Raw genomic sequence first — 21,808 nt, 5'->3', positions numbered from 1 at the left:
CCAGCCATTTCACTCCTAGGTATCTACCCAAGAGAAACGAAAGTACATGTTCACACGAAGACTTATATACGCAAATGTGCGTAATAGCATTATGCATAGTTGCCAAACACTGGAAGCAACAAAAATGCCCATCAGTGGGTAAATGGGTAAACAAAATGTGGTTTATCCAGATGATGCAATACTGTTTGTCAGTAGAAAGTAACCAACTACTGATATCCCAACTGCTTCAACGAGTCTCAAAAACGCAGTGCTGAGCAAAAGAAGCTAGACACAGAAAAACGACACACTACATGAATCCATTTGAATGAAACTCTAGAAAGGACAAATCTACCCTGTAGTGATTGAAGGCACATCAGCAGTTGCCTGGGCAGGAGTTGTATAGGGGCAATTGACTGGGAAGCTGAACAAGGGAACCTTGGAGGATGACACATATGTTCCGTATCTTGGGTGTGATGGTGTTTTCACAAGTGTACACATTTATCAAAACTCATCAAGTTCTAGGCTTAAAATGAGTGCAATTTATTTTATGATCACATTTATTTCACAACATCAAAATGCTTATGAAACTGACAATGGATAATCTACTGTTAGAACAGAGGATGAAAATATGGGAATCCTCTCTGCCTGGTTTGTTGTTTTATTTTATTTTGCTTTGGCTTTTGAGTTTTTATGTTTTGCTAATGTGTTTCTAAATTCTCTTTTTTATGTTCAGTTTGCCACACTATCTGCTGAGAAAGAAAAAAGTAAGACATGAATTGAGTAAATTTTTGTTTTCTTTTACTCCTGTATTATAATCTACCAAAATATTAGAACTGGTGGGAGTCTCAAAATCACGAGCCCATAGTCTTTGTTGAAGAGACTGTTTCTCTCCATTAGTGCACAAAACTACAAGACACTGATTTACTTTCAGAAGAAATCAATGGAAGAGTATTAAGGAGCCTTGATTTGACTTACTATATGCATGTCACAAACAAAAGAACATTTCAGTTGCAAGGAAAATTATAAATACACACACTATTACAGTCATTAATCATTGATTTTGATGGTAAACTTGGAATTCAAGTAAAAGGATTTTTAAAAGAATGGTCTATTTCCGTAATCTTATTAATGCTCTAACACCGGTGGTAGTGGTTGTTTTATGCCAGGGCATTGACTGTCCTAAGGAGAAGAAAATCGGCCAAAGAAGAGGACACTGTTGGACTCATTGTGCCTGATGAGGAACAGGAAAGGGTGATTGCAGTGAAAATTTGTGTGATGTGACAGCTAAGCCCACACTGGTGGCAGCTGCAGCCTCCGAACCTTCCTCGGTTACCACCAAGAAGGGCCTGTGCAGGAACTTGTGGGCATGCGACCCGGAGTGTGAGGACGTTCCTGGATCATAGTCAGCTTTCTGCTCACTGAAGGCGTCCTCCATCCCCATGGCTGTCAGGACGGCCTCCAGGTCGCAACTAGCCTCCACTGCAAAGCGCGGCAAGTGCAAGTTCATATGCCTTTCTTCCATATGCCCTGGGCTAGTCCATTCTATTAATTTCTTGGGAGTTATTTTATCTATAATCTATTTAAAAAAAAAGGAGGGAAAAATGCCATGATTATCAATAAAAATTTGAAACAGTGTAACGCTAATGTATATCAGTCAGAAATCATTAGTTTGAGTAACAAATGAAAATAGAAATTTCATTTCACTCAGCTGTTATCTTTATATACCAGGCACTTGTCTTATATTTCTCTATTTAAATTATCTGTGTATGTATGAAAACTCAGTAGCATTAAATGAATTTTTAAAGGTGAGAAATAAGTCATTTCTTACTCTATCGATATATATTATTTCATTTTTGACTATTCCCCTCTAATCTTTGTCTACATATGTATTATATATAATTTCTATACTATTGTATATAAATTATATATAACTATAATATTATGATAAAATTTATATTATATTAATACATAATATAATATATATTATACAGTTGCAATCACATTGAATATCCATTTTTCTTGTTTTAATGTAAACTTTTTCACACCACTGCATATCTCTCTCTCCTAAATATCTTGCTGCTCTGAGCCCTTAAACGGCTAGTGAGCTTTCGATGGCTGCTCGGGTTGACTGGCATATGATGTGAGCAGATGAAGATATTGAAGCCTTGGTGAAATAATGGATTGATATAAAGAGAAGGATGGGGCTTCCCTGGTGGCACAGTGGTTGAGAATCCACCTGCCAATGCAGGGGACACGGGTTCGAGCCCTGGTCTGGGAAGATCCCACATGCCGTGGAGCAACTGGGCCCGTGAGCCACAACTACTGAGCCTGCGCATCTGGAGCCTGTGCTCCGCAATGAGAGGCCCACGCACCGCGATGAAGAGTGGCCCCCGCTTGCCGCAACTAGAGAAAGCCCTTGCACAGAAACGAAGACCCAACACAGCCAAAAGAATAATAAGAATAATAATAAATAAATAAATAAAATTTTTAAAAAAGAGTAGGATGTCGTGGGAGTATTTTCTCCAGTGGGCCAGGTATGACTGAGTTGATTTGAAAATGGGGAAAGGCCTACGAAAAACCCTCTGGGAATTTAGATGGGGACTCTTCAGAACTGGCACGTAAATGCAGCAGACATTGGCATCTTTACATATTGAGCAAGAAACATGCTTATCTTACATGTTCTTCACTGGAGTTTATACATAGAAAGAAATGCAGAAAGAGAGAGAGAGAAAACCAGCATTCTGTTTGTGATCAAAAACAGAATAAGTATGCCCACTCTTACTATTTCCATTCAAAACTGAACCAAAGATCCTAGCAAGTGCAATAAGGCAATTGATTGATTAATTCATTAGTTAACTAAAAGTTTCAAGACACTCAAAATGAAAAAACAAAATTATCATTCACAAAGGAATCAACACATACTTTATAAGAATTAAAAAGTGAGTTTAGCAAAATTGCTGAATGCAAGGTCAGTAGTCAAAAAAATCAAATATTTTAATGTACTAGCAACATACAGTTAGAAATTGAAAATTTCTTAAATGTACAATTTAAAAGAATATCAAAAAGCATCTCAAACTTATTAAAAATGAAAGATGTGCTAACCTGTATGTAGAAAAAGATCAAACGTAATATAGGAACATTAAGAAGATCTAAGCAAATAGCAGGATGTATTTTATTCATGGTTTGGAAGACTCAGTATTCTAAAGATGTCAGTTCTTCCAAAATGGATTATTACAATCTCAAATGAAATCCCAAGAGGTTTCATTTTCAAAAAATTGACCAGCTGATTCCAAATTTATATGAAATAGCAGAGGACCAAGAATAGGCAAAATATCCCTGAAGGAGGAGGAGGTAAGACCTGTTCTATCAGATGGCAAGACTTGCCATTAAATAATTAAGTGTTGTTTTGGCAAAGGGTAGGCCAGAACAAAGGCCCAGAAAAGTGTCTACTTATATGTGCACACTTGACTTTTTTAAAAAACGTTGCTGCAGAGCAGTGGGGAAAGAGCTGAGTTTTCAATAAATGATGCTGAGTCAGCTGGATGATCGTATGTGGTAAAAATAAATCTTGATGCTGAGTCAGTTGGATGATCGTATGGGGTAAAAATAAGTCTTAACTACTGCCTCATACCATATACAAAACATCAATTCTAAGTGAATTGCGGAACTACATGAAACACAACAAAAGTATTTACATTAATGGTAAAGATTAATAAATTGGCTACATAAAAGTTAAAAGCTTTCATTATTCAAAAAACATTATTAAAGTTAAATATACACATACCCTATGATCAGCAATTCCACCTCAGGTGTACACCCAACGGAAGTATGTGCTCACGGGTACCAAGAGGCATGTACAACCATATAAAGAAAGGATCGTACATTCACATACTGAAATACTGCATAGCAATGACAATGAATGAAATAAAGCTGCAGATAACAAATGGATGAATTTCACCAACAGCATTAAACAAGAAAATCCAAATGCAAAAGAATACATACTCTGATTCTACATAGATAAAATTCCAAAGAAGGCAAAACTAAATTATGGTGATACAAGTCAACATACTAGTTATATTTTAAGGAGGATGAAGGAAATAATCATTGGAAAGAGACACAAGGAGGGATTAGGTGATGATAATATTTTGTTTCTTTACCTGAGTGGTGGTTTAATGGATGTTCACTTTTTGATAATTCATTGAGCTATATTTTTATATAAAATATTAAAAATAATATTTCCATATTGTGTTATTCATCACAAAAACACATTTCTTGTTAGATTTATTCATAGATATTTATTGTTTTGATATGCTTGTGAAGAAGCTCTTTGGTTTTTCCATTCATTCATTTATTCAACACATATTTTTGAGCATCTTCTCTGTGACACATACTGGTTTCGGTACTGATGTACATCAATGAATAAAACATAAAAGATCCCTTCTATCATTAAATTCACATTCTATTAGGGAGATGCATACTATAAATAAACAAATAAGTAATAAGAAAAATCTCAAATAGAATTGAGTTTTATGAATTAAATAAAACATTGAACTTGCCAATAGTTATTACTGGGTTTTTTTGTTTTGTTTTTAATTTTGGATATCTAGCTGAACATCTTAAAGAACTTTCTTATTAGGTAAATTGTCAGCTAATTCACTTAGATTTTCCATAAAAAATGATCATAAAGTCTCTGAATAATGGCTTGGTCTCTCTTTACCAATGTTTATTCCTCTGGTGGAAACCGTTCCTCAGAATAATTTCAAATCTCTGTGCACATAGCTCAGATCAACAAGTCTAGCAATAAGGCACCATTTGTTTTAAAAGCTGAACTTAACCAACTGAAGAGGGCACCCTTGAACCAAAAAACAGTGAGGAACCCAAATTGCCTTTGCAAAGTTACCTGTCATTTTTAGTCCAAAATCCTACACATTTTAATATGAACAGAAAAAGGTGCTCAACAAATATGTAAAACTACTTTAAGAAGAAAAGAGTGAAAATCAAAAACTTTTCAGCTGATGAAAATATTCTCCAAGAAATCAACCACGAGGCAAAAAAAAAAAAGCTACAACATAAAGCTACCTTACAAAATAAATATCATTTGTAAAGCAATTGTAAACACGATGAATGCTACAAATCATCATGTCAAAAACTCAGAATAGAAATCAACAGCAACAATAACAAAAAGGAAGATGTGTCAGGAGCTCTGTCTGAACCCAAGAAAGTATAGAAATAAAATCATCTCAGTAATCAGATGAAATAACAAGTCGTCTATAGGAGAAAGTACAATAAGGAACATAGAGAAGAGAAATAAAAATAGCCTAGAGCAGGAAAACAAAGTAAAGAAGGAGTCAAAGGAACAGAGAGATTGGGTTAGAAATAGAAACCAAGCAAGTCTAAATATGTATAGTCTCTAAACACAAAGATAAAACAGTGGAGGAGAAATAATATTTAGAACTATCATCCAAGAAAGCGTTCCAAATTAAAATAAATCCTGAATCTACATATTGAAAGGGCCTACAGTGTACCTGGGAAATTGACCCTGAACAACCAAGTCTAAGGCGTATTTTAGAAAAAGGATTAGTCTTTAACATCCATCTCCCGAGGGTGTGCAGGGTCCGGGGGGAGGGGGGGTGGTGGTGTGAATCAACTCGTTATAAAGTAAAGAAAATCAGGTTGACATCAGATTTGAGAGCAACATACAAATCAGTGGAACAATATTTAAAGAAACTCAAAGTAAATCCAAACCAAAAATCTTATATCCCAGCAAGTTCCCTTTTATGAATCAAGACCATAGAGATTATACGATATTTGTTTTTCTCTTTCTGACTTACGTCACTCTGTTTGACAGTCTCTAGGTCCATCCACGTCTCTACAATCTAGAAAAATGGTACAGATGGACCTGTTTGCAAGGCAGAAATAGAGACACAGAGGTAGAGAACAAGCATGTGGACACCAAGGAGGGAAAGGGGGGGTGGGATGAATTGGGAGATTGGGATTGACATATATACACTAATATGTATAAAATAGATAACTAATGAGAACCTGCTGTATAGCACAGGGAACTCTACTCAATGCTCTGTGGTGACCTAAATGGGAAGGAAATTCAAAAAAGAGGGGATATATGTATACGTATGACTGATTCACTTTGCTGTACAGCAGAAACTAACACAACGTTGTAAACAACTACAACCCAATTAAAAAAAAATAAATTAATTTTTTAAAGAAGACCATAGGGAAACAGTGTTAAACAGTCAAGGGTTTCAAGAATATTATATTTGTTAGCCCTTCTTGAGATACTTACCAGAGGATAAGCTTCATCCAAAAACAGCAAAAATGACTGGGGAAGATTCAGCAAAAAGCTGGTAGTAGTAAGCATGAATATATTTTATTGTAGCTCTAGGACTAAAACAAATTCGGGGATAAGGGTGGAAAAGTAACATGTAAATACTCTAAGTTTCATATGTTCCACCAAAGCAGAAATAACACGACTCAAAATGTGGGAGAAGATGCTAGAAAAAAATGAGAAGGTCAAATAAGTCCATTGGTTATTGCCCCGGTAATAGATGAGAGTCAGAAGATATCATTTAAAAATAATAAAAACCTAAGCAAGTTAAAAAGTGTAATGTCATTATGTAATGATAAAAAGCAACATCTAAAACAAAAAAAATACAAACTTTCCTAAATACCATAAGGAAAAATTCAAAAGAGAAAAAATAGTAAACAGCAAGACAAAACGATTCTAAAGTTCATATGAAAAAATAAGCAAACAAGAATACGTAGAAAAACTTTGAAAAGGAAAGCAATAAAATCTCTATAATTAAAATATTGTGATGCTGGCACATGGGTAGACAGACCAATGGAACAGGGCAAAAAGTTCATAAAAAGAAGGAAGCACATACAGAAATTTAATGTCTAATAAATGTGGTACCTCAAATTCTGGTATTGGAACAACTGGATAGCCATTTGGAAAAAGATAAAAATTGGATCCATACTTCACCTCCTACGCCAGAACAAATTCCATTGGGACCAGACATCTAAATTTTTTAAACTGAAATCTTATAGGTAATGGGGGGGGGAAATGGGTAAATTCTTTTACAACCTGGATGTGGGGCAAGCCTGAAGCAATGAAGGAAAAGATTGATCAATTCAGCTCATGCAAAAATTTTAATTTAGTTTTTGGGTTTTTTTTTTTTTTTTTTTTGGCCAAAGGAAAAATAGATACGATAAGTAATGTCAAAGAGAAATGACAACCCAAGAAAAAGTTTTTGCTAATTCTAACATGAAGAGTTAATTTTCCTAACTCATAAGGAGCTCTTAAACATTGTCAGCTACAAACTGGCACTCGCCATGGGCACTTGCCATCTACCTCTACGAGGATTAAATCATATGCTGCTGCAGCTGCTGACCTCCAACACCCCCCTGCCAGGAGTTCAGGGTGGAGAGCAGAAATGAGGCGCTCTGCTCTGGGAAAAACTGGCAGAACAGGTCTTCAGATAGTTAGATATTTTCAGGAGCCAATTTTATGAGCCCGATTCTTGTATCTCCTCATTTCCAGAAAAACACTAAAATCCTTCATGGTGATGACTGCTCCTCATGACTAGCAGAAACCTTCTGCAAAAAATATGGGCTGCCTTCACCAAAATCACGTATATACTGGCCTTCACCCCTGCCTCTTTGGAGCCGTTTCTCAGAGCTATCTGAGTTGCTGTCTCCCAGGCTACAGTCCTCATTTTGCCCCAGATGAAACTTAACTCACAACCCTCACGTTGTGCTTTTTTTTTTTAAGTTGACAACATCAAGGGGAAAAAAACCTACATAAATACAGTCAAAAAATATGAATAGATATTACACAGGAAAAGATAAAAAAAGACTGAACATATGACAACAAGCTCAAGTTCATTCAAAACAAGAGATACCCAAATTAAATCTATACTAATATATCTTTTCTTGTCTGTTTGGCAAAAATCCAAAGGTTTTACAGCATTCTGTGGGCATGTTTATAAGGAAACAAGCACCTACACACATTGCTAATTGGAGTGCTATGGTATAGCCGTTATGCTATGAATTCAGCAATAGCTAACAAAGTCACATAGGCAATAATAGCATTTTGTCCCAGCAATTTTGCTCCTAGGAATTTCCTCTAAAGATAAACCTTCACAAACCCAAAATAACATGTCACTTCTTATTCCTAGATTGTTCGTTAATGTCTTTATAGTCTTTCTTTTTATCATACCTCGAATTCCTTTTTTAAGCTTTTTCTTCCATTTTTTTAAATCTCTGCCTTTATTTTCACTCTTTTCACCTTTACAGGGGCTTAAGTGTATTGTTCTCTTTTCAAACTTCTGGGGGGAAAATCTTAATTAGTGTTTTAATTGTTTCTTGTTTTCTAATAAGTGCATTAAAAGTTTTACATTTTCCTGTGAGTAGCTTTTTTTCCTACTTGAATTGCTATGTAGAAAAAAATGTATTAAAGTTATTCACTATTTTTGTTGATTTTTCAATTTCTTCCTTTATTTGTATCTATTTGTATTTAGAAATTATACTCTTAAGTGATATCATTTTTTGTTTTTGATAAATGGCATCTTTTATCAAAGTGAAACATTTATCTTTAATCCCTATTATTGTTTTAGACTTTGATTAGGTTTTTATCTGATATTGTTCCTATTCTCACTTCCCTCCTGTTAATATTTCTCTAGTATCCCTTTTTCTCTACCTTTATTTTAATCTTATTATTGTTATTATTGTCTCCTATAAATAGTCTATAAATAAATCTTTGTATTTTTAATTCAGTATGTCTTTACTGTCCAATTTAACTCATTCACATTTCTTGGGACTAGTCATATTTGGACTTATTTGCCATCTTGTTTTATGTATTACCATGCTTTCTTGTCTTTTCTTCTTTTTTCACATTTCTTTGAGTTGATCAAGTGTTCTTCATTCTTTTTGCCACCTCATGTTTTGGCAGTTATGCAGCCTATCCTAGTTCTGCAACTGGTCATCCTTAGGTTTAACACAAATACTGAACGTAATTTCCTATTAACATGTAGGGATCATCTATTCTCCCCACCGTCCCCTGAACTATAACAAGAGGTTTTATTCCTATGCCTCTAGTTCCCTCCTCACTCCTCATCCCACCATCTCCCACCTCTCATGTTGAGATCATCTGAATCTTAATTTGTCAATTCTAATTTAGGCTTAAATAATGTTTTATTCTTTTTTTGTTCCTTTGTTGGCATCACTCCTCATATCCCACATTTTCTTCTCCAATTCATCTTTTAAATTTTTTTGGAGTAGAGCAGATATTCTTTTAGGCTAAAGTTTGCAGGTACTAAACTTAGGGTCCCTAGTCATGCCTTTACCATCACGCTTGAATAACAGTTTCTACTGGTACATATTTTCATTTCATAATTTTTTTTCTCTCAGAACCTAAAAGTATTGCTCTGTCTTCTGGCAGAGACAAAGATAATCCTAAACTCAATCTGATTCCTGTTCCATTTTATGAATTATATTTCTTCTAACTCACAGTGCTTCTGGAACACTTACTTTTTTCCTTGATCTTCCATAATTCTGCCACAGTGTGGAAGCATAAGTTCTCAATGGGCCCTTTCAGCCTGCATGAATTTGCTTTTAATTCTCTACATTTTCTTTTCTGATGATCTTTGAGTACATTCTCCCCTCAGCTCTCTCTGTTCCTGAAATGCTCACTGATAAATGCTGAAATTTCTTCAACTACCTTGCAGGGCTCTTAACAAAGTACTTTCTCTCTTTATCTTTTTACTCTATAGTTTTGTAGAATTCCACGGATCAAATCTGCCAACTGACTTTTCAGCTGTGTTCCTCAGTCAATTTACTGACCTTTTGTAATAACGACGTTTATTTCCAGGAACCCTAAATGAATATTTTAATAATCCCCTGTTCTTATTTCGTATTTTTTGATGTCTCTTGTTCGACCGATTAACTCTTTGGAGGTTGTTTTTCTTTCAAGTGGTTATTTCCCCCAACCATTTGGTGATCTCGGTTATATGCTTGTCTCTCTACTTGAGACTCCTCATTAGACCGTCTACGAACGCGTTTTTGCGGCTACCACAATTTGCTTTGGCAACTTAGGAGCGGGAGAGGCTGTGTGGGCTTCCAGGCAAGGGTACTAGGAGCTCATAACCCCTGAGTGGGAACTTGTCCTCCTCTTCAATACGGACAGCCTTCTGACGGCACTGGGATGCCTCTATGCCCAGACACACTTACTTGCTCCAGCCTGGAGGCAGAGAGCTCTGTCACTCTGTGGTGTAGCACAAGGCAGGGGCAGAAAGATGCACACCTGCCCGTCTGCTCCTAGTGAAGTGCCCAATCCTGCCGCCACAATGGCTGCCTGCCTCATACTCATCCTGCTCTTTGAGTTCTCGATCCCCACTGGCCACTCTTCTTTTTTTTAAGTTTTTTGTTGTTGTTGTTGTTTTTAATTTTATCTATTTATTTATTTATTTATGGCTGTGTTGGGTCTTCATTTCTGTGCGAGGGCTTTCTCTAGTTGCGGCAAGTGGGGGCCACTCTTCAATGCAGTGCGTGGGCCTCTCATTATTGCGGCCTCTCTTGTTGCGGAGCACAGGCTCCAGACGCGCGCAGGCTCAGTAGTTGGGGCTCATGGGCCCAGTTGCTCCGTGGCATGTGGGATCTTCCCAGACCAGGGCTCGAACCCATGTCCCCTGCACTGGCAAGCAGATTCCCAACCACTGTGCCACCAGGGAAGCCCTTAAGTTTTTTTTATTTTTATTTTTATCTTTATTGGAAAATAATTGCTTTACAAATGTTGTGTTAGTTTCTGCTGTACAGCAAAGTGAATCAGCTATACCTATACATATATCCCCTCTTTTTTGTATTTCCTTCCCATTTAGGTCACCACAGAGCACAGAGTAGAGTTCCCTGTGCTATACAGCAGGTTCTCATTAGTTATCTATTTTATACATAGTATCAATAGTGTATATATGTCAATCCCAATCTCCCAGTTCAAGCCACCCTCCTCCCCGCCTTGGTATTCATATGTCTGTTCTCTACGTCTATGTCTCTATTTCTGCTTTGCAAATAAATTCATCTGTATCATTTTTCTAGACTCCCCATGTAAGCTATATTATACAATACTTGTTTTTCTCTTTCTGACTTACCTCATTCTGTATGACAGTCTCTATGTCCATCCATGTCTCTGCAAATGGCACATTTTCATTCCTTTCTATCCTTGCTGGTGTGAGAAGAATAAAGAGTCAAAGGGATCCTAATTTTGACCTTAATTCCCAGCGTCTCATAGGCGTCCCTCTCGTGTGGTTCTGTGGCACTAAGTTAGAACCCTCCCCTCTCTGGATGGCCTGACTCTCTGACACCCTCAACAGAGAGGGCAGGTGAACGATACAAACCCAAGAACACCGCCACCAGGGCTCTATTTATTCTTGTCGCAACAAAAGGACTTCACTTGCAATGACTAAACTGCCTAGGATGGAAAGCACCAATGCCTGTCCTCACCTTCCTCCGAGTCAAACGTGGGGAGTTTCATTCAGTCTTTCAATGTCTGCAGAAAGAAAACAGATTGATTAGAAAGGCAGAGGCTGGGAGACAGCAGCAAATGTGAAGTAGAGAGATGGGTGCCCCATGCTGAGACTGGCAGAGATTTTGTGTTTCTGAATTCAGTGGAAGGCAGTTCTAGGAAGAAAACAAGGCAGGCTGACACAGCGGGGGCATGATTAGGTCACCCCTCAACCACGCCTTTCCATCCAGCCCCATCAACGTGTAGTCAGCAGAAACGTTCCCCTTATTATAATGATCCATTCGCCATCACTCTTAGATTTCAGAATTGTTGTGAGTTTTCATCTTTTTTGTGTGCCTTCATATGTAATTATGGTGGAAAGTTGGGAAAAAAATTATTACTAGCACAAGATATATTATTCTTACATAACTGAGAAGAATTGTTAGCTTTATAGCATATGTATTTCTACATTTTTAGATGAACTTTAAAGTATTTATGTCACTAAAAAAAGTCAGTTGGTAACACATCAAACATATTTTAACTAATGACAAAAGTGCTTTATTCACTAGGAAACATTTTAATCAATCACAGATCAGTAAAAATAATGTGTTTACTGACTTACAGAAAGATTTAAGAATCACACTTTCTCTTTATTGTAAATAGATTCATTTTCCCCTCATGATTAAAATTCTGAAAAATCCCAATACAAATGAGAAAATATGCTTATCAAGGAAAACAATAAGAACTAAAGCAATGCCAGACAAAGCCAGACCTATAGTATAGGTCATGGTTATTCACTCAGTGTCCAGCTGTGGTGCCAGGTCAGCACGGAATCAGCCCTCAAAACATTATTCCCAAAAGGAACCGCAGGAGAGACTATGTTTTTGATAATCTGAGATAAATTTGATGTGTGGCACATGCATTCTGGGTAAAGGACCAGGAATAACAGCCTTATGTTACCAATGAGAAAATTTTATACCATGAACAAGTTTTGACCATGAGAAGCCTCTATGAAGAACGTGACAGTTGTCTTCTCCAGCACAACGAAAACACTAGTGAGAGAACTAGGGGCGGGCTGGCAGGAGAGAAGGTGAAGTTAACCTACCTTTTCCTTTAAAAACTGCTACAGCCACATTTAACCAACACAGTGGCAACTGGGAGGAGGACGGTCACAGGGCAGGGAAACTGGGCCACAACCAAGACCAGAAATTCACCTTTACGGAAGAGAAACTGACCGATTCCTTGAGTTAGGTGTGTCAGTTGTCATTCCAGAACGTGCAACTGAGGCAGAGCTCCAGAACTTGGACCAACACATCCGAGAACAAAGGTCCTGGGGTCCTGGAGTCTTGAACACTCTGTTGTCAGGCTTTCAGTTGAGAGGACGCCAATAGCCCTCCTGACAAGGGTTTCCCTGAACATCATGCCCAGGCCTGCTCTCATGAGACCTCTGGGAGGACAAATCGGTCCACGTGGCCAGAGGACAGAGAGAGGAGAATGGGGAGCCCAGAGAGAGGGCAGCGCTTCTCTCCCACCCTCAACATGCTGGGTATTTAGGAGTAACTCCAGAGGAGAATTCTCTGAGGATGGGGGTGAAGAAGAGACATGGGAAGAGTTTCATGATGATGGCGTAGGAGACTCTATAAGGAAAACTGAAACTCGTCTCTTTTCAATCCACTCACCACTCTCCTGAGTCAATGTCAGATTCACAAGACGAATACCATTCTGCTCTGTGCAAAACGCACGTTGGCTGGGGAGTCTTACACCCTTGCGCTGTCACTGAAATCCCCCCTAAGCCCAAGTGAGAAGCCCCTCATGGGACACCCTCCGTGCAGCAGAAGACGGAAGAGGAAGAGGCGGGGCGTCTCGCCCACTGATGCACCAGGATTTCAACTGCTGCAGAAATAGAGCTGAGTTTCCAAAACAGATCCCACTGAAACATTTTCTCTTGCCACCCATGGTAAAGCGTTTTCTGAGTTTGCTATTTCCTAGATGTGGTCTAATGACTTGAACTTTCAGGATTCCTTCATAAGGAGGTCAGTAACTTAGAATCAATATCTTCCTCAATTACGTTGACCTTCAGGTCACAGGGGGTGAATTTATATGCTTGAAAGCTTAGGGTGGTGAAAGCTTAGGGAGGGAGCAAGGACCCTTTGATACTAATGGACTGAGATGAAAATCTGCTACAGGGTGAGAGAAAGGTCAGGACAAGTGAGGACCAGTGGCTGGAGGAAGGGAGCGTGGAGTTGTGCTAGAATTCCGTCAGCTTTAGATATCAGCAAAAACACAAATGCCCGTGTGATACCAGGGGAGGATTGTATTGCCACTTTCTTCCAGCTCCCAAGTACTAGATAATGTGCTCCTTTCAAGGAGAGCAGACCCTGCCATAGAAGAGAATGGTTTGGGTTTTGTTGTGTCTGATGAAAAAGAGAAAAGGGTGATTAGCATTAAACGTCTCCCACGATGGTAAGGACAATTCCTTGCCAACACCACCACTGGCTGTGGCTGCCTGGATACCATTTTCATCCACCTCCACAGAGGTTTTATGGACAACTTTTGACAGGTACAAACTGGGACTTGGGGAGTTTCCAGTAAGGTCAGCCTTTGCTTCATCAGAGGTATCTGTGATACCCATGTCCCGTAGAACAGGAATGAGATCGTAGCTGTCTTCCAGGGTGAACTGGGGGAAGGAGACAGCTACACTTTTTGCTGACATATTTTCTGAACTGCTCCAGGCCACGAGTTTTCCATAAGTGATATTCCTTTCAAGCCTCAAGAGGAAGAAAATCGTGTTCGGGTCAGAGGATGTGCCTGCAAGGATGCCCCAAATACTTCAAAGGGCCTGAGTCTATCTCCATAGTTGGCAACCGTCCTCAAGGTCTTTCCCTAAGCCTCAAAATCCTCTGATTTCACTCAAAACACCTCCAAGCAAATCTCTTTCCTATTTAAAAGTTATAGGAAAATTTGGGTTCCTGTGTTCTTCGGTGTCTGACAGGCTAGTGTTCAAAGCCCAGCAAAGCTCGCTTGATTAAGCTGGGTGAGTTTGACCAAGCCTTAATATTCTGAAGTTCAACCTCCTCTTCTATAAAACAGAGATAATACCATTCGGGTTTTGCAAGGATTAAAGAAAATAATGTATGTAAAGTACTTAACATAGTGCTAGCACATGATAAATTTTGAATAATGGTTATTATTCTCATTGTTACACCTGTTCTCCCATCTCCCTGTATTTCTCTCTCACTTTCACTCTCCCTCTATCTTTATCTCTTTGCCCGCCAGGCTGAGCTTCCCCAGCCTTTATTAATTCCTACCTCACAAGCAATCTATTTCAACATCAGCATCTCCACTTCTGTCAAGGCACGTGGACCAAAAAAGAGGATTTGCCTAAAGGGTCTCTAACTGAGCTACAGAAAAATATTGTGAGTTAGAGCCAGAAGTCAGGATATTCAATAACAAAATGCTCTTATTATAAATGTAAGTTGTAACCCAGAGACCTAAGTTTTAGATTCGAGTATACATACTGCCAATCACTCTTAGTGGAAATTGTGAGTGGAATATCTAGAAAACTGTGTGCTCTAGTACAGTACCTCACTTGGAGAGAAAAACGCATCAACTGTGTTTTCACAGTCAAAATATTTTTCCCACTTGGCCTTGAAGTAAACAGCATTCACCAGCACCAGCATGGTCGAATTGTTGATAGCGCCCTTGCTACAGAGTTCCTTGATTTTACCTTAAAAAAAAAGAAAGTTTCCAAGGAATATCCTAAATATGAATTATAGCAAAAGTAATCATGTAGCCAGATTTTCTTTAATGCAGTTTAATATCCCCAAGGCTAGAGCATGTCTCATTCAAGAACGAATCCAATAAAATTAAACCACCCTTAGTCCTGGGTGGAGTGAAAGTAGAGGTGAGAGTGGGAGTGATGGGGGAAGGACCCTCTTACTCATCCCCAAGGGGGATCCAATTCAGGGCACTGTCACTGAGAGAATTTCTTGATTATATCACTGTGGATCGAATTGTCATCAGACTTCTTATGTCATGATTGATCTTTCAAAGTGTAGATCCTGCCACCTGATTTTATTATAATCTCCTCGAGAAAAAAAACTACTGTGTAAACTTCCTATCTCAAGCATTCATCACAGCAGAGTTAATATGCTTACGTATAAACAAAAATGCATATATATGTACTAGCCATTATATAAATCCTATTTTGTAGGGACTTTCACATGCCCTCTCTCATTCCATCTTACATCAACCATGAGAAATAAGGTATTGTTATCCCTTCTTTATAGAAGAATAAACTACAGCCCATGAGATGTGAGGTCACACAGCCAAAAAGTAGCAAGACTGGCTGAGATCAATCCAGGGTCCTTCCCACTCTTGGCGCAGCCCTGGGCTCCTTCTGCAAGAACACAGCCCTGCAGCAGACTGGAAAAGCCCATGCTATCAGGCAATGGTCCATCTTCAGTATGCATCCTTTTCCACCTCAAAATACCACGTCATCATGTACTTGAATGCACGCCTCAGCCTTAAGATGAGAAGACTCTTCCACCTCAAGGAGATTTACACTCAAATCCCATAGTAATAGATGATGCTGACATTAACTACACTTGAAGGATGCTGGGAAAGTAACTAACTAAGAAGAAACTAGATATTCATGCCTTGGTATGAATTTTTTTAGTGAACCAGTTTTCCTTTTGGCAAATGAATGGAACCTTGAAAGAAGGGCAATTTTTGTGCACTGTTGAAGAAGTAAGGAGAAATAATTTTGGAGTTTGGGTGCCTCCCCCAAGGAAAGGGCAGACAGGGCAGTTTCATATTAAAAAATGATTCCATTTATGTTGAACTCAAATTTCCACCACTTAACACCATCATTCCTTCACTAAGAAAACACCTATAAATGTAGTGAAAAGTTGATAAGAATTAGGATTTTATTATTTCCATTTCCCTCTGAATAACTAGATTATCTTCACCATTTTTCTACTGACCCTTTTTAAAAAATGGAAATAGTTGACATCCTGCTGGCATTGTGCTTGGCTGAAAGGCATCTCACCTTCATGATGGAGCAAAGGACCAGAAATAAACCATAGCATCTAAGCATTTTAACTGTGACACGCGCAAAACAAGCTTTGGACCCAATCCACACATGTGAGCATCTGGTCCCAACAGACTAACAATCTGAAAAGCTGGGCTGACTTTTTTCTTTTAAATGGAAAAGAATACCACCTCCATTGTGTTGGGTTATTTCTTACCTTGGGATTGAGATTCCACCCAGAAGTTAATCTCTTACCTGGATTTTTCAGTGTCTTTCTGGAAAACAACCTTTTCAGTCGTCGTGTGTAAAATTGAATCACGCCATCTGAGTATTCCTGATAAATTGGAATAAATGGAAATAGTGAAATAAAATCATACTTACGCTAATAGTTAGGAGTGAGGCAGTCATGAGAAGCCTAATGAGAAAGAAGTGTCTAGTCATTTACACTGGGTGCATGTGGTCTCTATGTATCCCCAATCTTAATTAGCCAGAGACATTTCAGTGGCTGTAGTGATAATTTAGGGTATAAAATGCTTATTCGTGGAGCAGTCCATCGTTAAAACGACACAAACCTTTCTTACCAGATTTGGATGTTCCATTTGTGGAGACATCACAAGACAAATAGCAAGTAACTTTAGAGACTTCGCTGTAAAATGCTTTATTTTTTTAAGTATTAGAACCCTGCTTAATGGTACAGAGTTTCTATTTACAGTGACGAACAATTTTGGAAATAGATAGGGTGATCATTACACAACATGAATGTAATTAATACCACTGAACTGTATACTTAGAAAAGGTCAAAATGACAATTTTTATGTTATAGATATTTTACCACGATTTTAAAAAATTTTAATGTAATATACCAAAACCATTGCTGTGTGCATTTTTAATAAGTGAGTTGTATGTTACATGAATTTATACTTCAATAAAGCTAGTTTAAAAAAAAAAACAGCATATAAAATCTCGTTTCCATTTTAAGAGAATATACTAATTTTGGTCAAAGTACGCTACCCCCGTCATTTTTCTTTTTTTTTTTTTTTTTTTTGGCCATGCGGTGTGGCATGTGGGATCTTATTTCCCCAAGCAGGGCTCGAACCGGGCCACCATCAGGGACGTCCCCCTCCTCCCCCGCCCCTCACTAAGCCAGCCCTAATCCTCTGTATCCCACCTTTGCCATTGGTCAAGCCCCCTCGTGTTTATTGCTAAGTATGTGGCTCCCTCTAGTGGCGAGAGAGGAAACTGAAGCCCAGAGTCGGCGGCATCTTGCTCTAGGTATAAAGCCTTTAGCCACGGAGACAAGACTTGCGTCTTTTGGCTCCAAACGGAGTCTCCTTCGGCTAAGCCGCTCGTCTTCTTAAATGAGTACAATTTCATAGGCAGGTGGCCTGATCGTGGCACAAAAGACGACTTTAGAGAAGTGCCTTGAGAGGGGAGGGAGGGACTAACGGGAAGAGGGGCCACATCAAGTGCATCTACCAGGCACCTTGATTGGGAAAGACTGTCAAGGTCAGAGAGAACACCGTTACCAAACCCAAACGTGCTCCGAAGAGGGTCACGTGACCCTCTTTCCCCTGCCCTATTCCACTCAGGGGACCTTCTAAAGTGTTCAAGTTGAAAACTGGGAGGAGGGCAACAGAAGGCGTGGGTCCTGGGCACCCCGTCATCACATCCTCCTGTCAGAGGTTTGTGTTCTAGACAGCAGGTGAGTAATCCAGCTCCTCGCTGATTTTTAAGTAGTAAGTTATATGGTAGCTTTAATCACCGGTCATGCCTAACTCACCGGACGGATTGGGAATTCCTGCTCTCCTTAAAGCCTGTTGGCAATACTCAGGCTGTAATCAGCTTTGATCCTGACTAATTTGGAGAGAAGCTGCCCGAAGTAGCACCTGAGCAGTCCACTCTCATCCTTTTAAGACTTGGCCTAATAATAGAAGAAATAAAACGTGATCTTACGACAAGAGTTAAAGCAGGTTGTCATTTCACTTGGTTACCACGTGGGCGAGCAAGCTGAGAAGAAGAGAGGGATGGATGGAGGGTGAGACGTGGTCCCCATCCTGGCTCCCACGTTGGGATCAAGATCATTCAGGAAATATATATCTGGGGGCTCCCCAATGCACACTATATCTTAGATCAGTGTGCCTTGTTTTTCTCTGTATTCAAAAAGATTCAAGAAAGAGATAATCTCTCCACCCTCTTTTTAAACTTCCTAACATCGAGGGACAGATATATAACCTGGAGAATATCTTTACTGCTCCTGGTATAAGACAACCCATAAAAGCCTTGTGTGTCAGTACAGATTTCAGCATGAAATAAAATAGGCAAAAGTGGAGAGAGAGAGTAAGGGGTCGCTGCTCCCCCTTCTCACGGCCCTTCATCCTCAACCATGCTCCATCCTGGGGACCCGTGACCTATAAACGTAGGTGAGTCCTGAGCCTATGAGCTAAGTTTCTTTATCCTGAGCAGAAGATACTAGATCGTACTCTTTAGGAAACTAGCTTACGGACAAGCACTTATAAGATGCATAATCAGAAAGGAATTGTGGGTCGTTTGGGATTATTACTATTGTTATTGCTGTTGAGGACAGCCAGGACCTAATGCTGGGGGTTAAGAACAGTGACCCAGTATAGGACAGCCCAGAGGAGATGTTTGTAAGGGGGGGCAGGAGTTCTTGGTGGCTCTCACCTGCAGAGCCAGAGACCCTGTCCTTTCTTTCTGCCCTTCCAGAGAGCTGTCAGCACGCCCTTCTTGTTTTTCTCCTTTCAGACAGGGACCCGGTTCTTTGCTTTCCTTTCGGGAAACTTCGTTGAAGTGTAGTGCCTGCGTGAGAATGGTATGGGGTCTTTCAGACACTACAAACGGCAGGAATTCTGAACGGCTTCAGAAACATTTTTATCATGTGGCAATGACAATGATTACAGAGTCAAAACACTCAACAACAGTTTAAAGAAAAGTGCATGTTTCCTTTGACTAGGGCTGTGAGGTGGAATGGAGAGGAAGTAAGTGGAATGCTACTCCCCTGGGACTGCATTTAAGAATGAATGTAACCAAACTAAAAGAATATCAAGGCAGCCAGAGCCACACGTGGCTATGAACCAGCCTGAATTGACTGTGAGTGTAAAATACACATCAGATTTTGAAGACTTAGTATGAAAAAAAAAGAACATAAAATATCTCATTTAAATGTTTTAACTTATTACATGTTGATATGATAATATTTTGGAGCTACTGGGTTAAATAATATATATTATTAAAATTAGCCACACCTATTTTTACTTCCTTAGTATAGCTACTAAAATATTTTTAATTACATATGTGGCTCAAATTATATTTGTGTTAGACTGTGCTGATCTAGAGTTTCAAATCAATCAAGCAAAAGACAAGTTATCCAGAGCTTTGCAGAAAGATGGAAGACAAGGGGGGGCCTCTGGCACCACTCAGGGTAGGTCTGCTGGCAGGTGACACCCAAGTGCCTACATCTGAAACCTGGCCTGCAGGATGCCAACCACAGTCTAGTCAAGTTTAGCTAATGGAATAACACATCAAATCAAAGTAAATGAATAAAGTAGAATGACCCTAAACACATTCTGCCTCAATCCAATAATTCACTCCTCCATATTAAGGACCACGGCTGTGTTCATACTTAACTTCTGCTCTCTGGGCTAGATCCAGGGAAGTGTAAAACCAGCCTCAGGAGCCTGTGGTTTACTGGGGAGTTGTTCTTGTCGCTTTCATTCATTCATTCTGCAAATTTGTATTGGGTCGCGCTATAAGCCAAGCTCTGTTCTAGGACAAAAAGTCCTGCCCTCCGGGCGATTACATTCTAGTGGGGGAGGCATAGAAAAACTACGTCATTTTTCATAGTAATTAATTACTGCATGTGGCATGTTAGAAGGTGGAAAATGCCACGTGGGGAAAGCAGCTAGGATAAGAAGGAATCTTACAATGTTGGGGGCCAGGATGCAGCCTTGGATTGAGAAATCAAAGCAAACCTCACTGGGAAGGTAAACCCTGATCAAAGTCCTGAAGGAGAAAGTAAGTTATAGATCAGTTACCTGGGGGAAGAACCATCAACAGGCAAAGGGAATGGAACACGGGCCCTAAAACAGGAGTGGGTGTGGATTTCCCAAGAGAGGAGGAGGGGGCAGTGTGGCTGGAGTGAGGGGAGGGGAGGGAGAGACAGAGTCACCAGGTTATCTGGAACTCAGGTCCCCGCTTCTCACGGGTCGTTGAAAGGACTTGGGCTTCTATCATTAGGGAAATGGGAAGTCCGTGTTTTGAGTTGATGGGAAACAGGATCTGACTTCGGTTTAAAGGATCTTTCTGGCACCTGGGTGGAGAACACTGTCAGTGGAAGCAGGGCCGCCCATTAGGAAGCGTATCCAGGTTAGAAGTGGCAGACCTCAGGGAGGTGGTGGGAAGTGCCAGAGTCCTGGATATATTTCAAAAGAAAAGCCAACAGGCCTTTCTCACAAAGTTGGTGTGAAGTGAGAGAGAAAGAAAGAAGTCAAGGAGGACACCAGGATCTTTAGCCGCTGGATGCACAACTGGTGCTTAACACATTTTTATGTAATGGAATGAGTGAGAGAGAAAACACATGCACATATTAAAAATTACTGGCAATATTGGTATCAGTAACTATAGAGAGAAAAAAACACCAGACATGCAGGCAGAGACAGAGCAATGATGAGAACAGCTGTCCGACTGGTGAGGTGGGGGAGGGGGGGCGTCCTAAAGGAGGTGGAGGCTTAACTGAGCCTGGAAGGATGGTGGGATTGAAGAGGAAGCAGGGCAAGGAGATAAATGAAGGCTCCAGGGCGGACCCGGCTCCCAGCAAGCCCAGGGCGCCGTGGACAGCCAGGCCTGCCAACGAAGGATTGGGGTCTGACTCTGAGCGTGGACCTGGACCACTGGATCCGCACCTGGTCGATCTGACGTGCACTGTCACTTCTGGCCCCCAGGCGGACCATGCCAAGGGCAGCAGAGAGGCTCAGAGGACAGAAGAAGACGTTCTTATGATAATCATCTTTGCGGAGCTTTCAGAAAAGATCAAAGCAAAATTTGGTATTTGCTGCAATGAGAGAGTCCATTGTGAATCTGATGACAGTCTAAAGCAAACAAACAGAACGAGAGAGAGAAAATGATGATCAGAGCACAGTAGGTAAACAGTTCTCATTTTTAATTTTTTTCTAATTTTTTAAAAATTTATTTATTTTTGGCTGCGTTGGGTCCTCGTTGCTGCACGCGGGCTTCTCATTGCAGTGACTTCTCTTGTTGCGAAGCACGGGCTC

At 39.7% G+C, this 21,808-nt stretch overlaps 1 protein-coding gene across 1 annotated transcript; it reads right to left on the bottom strand.

Moving 5' to 3' along the window:
• Window positions 1-1,158: 1,158 nt before the first annotated feature.
• On the bottom strand, window positions 1,159-21,607 carry SERPINB12 (serpin family B member 12). Its single transcript, XM_059895033.1, is given in 8 exon segments — window positions 1,159-1,255; window positions 1,257-1,555; window positions 15,073-15,215; window positions 16,738-16,827; window positions 16,830-16,854; window positions 18,301-18,441; window positions 19,203-19,337; window positions 21,440-21,607. Coding segments are annotated over 8 exon segments (1,098 nt in total).
• Window positions 21,608-21,808: the final 201 nt, after the last annotated feature.

Source organism: Balaenoptera ricei, chromosome 14 (assembly GCF_028023285.1).
Source record: "Balaenoptera ricei isolate mBalRic1 chromosome 14, mBalRic1.hap2, whole genome shotgun sequence".
In the NCBI taxonomy this organism is placed as follows: domain Eukaryota; kingdom Metazoa; phylum Chordata; class Mammalia; order Artiodactyla; family Balaenopteridae; genus Balaenoptera; species Balaenoptera ricei.
This window is presented reverse-complemented; position numbering and strand designations above follow the sequence as displayed.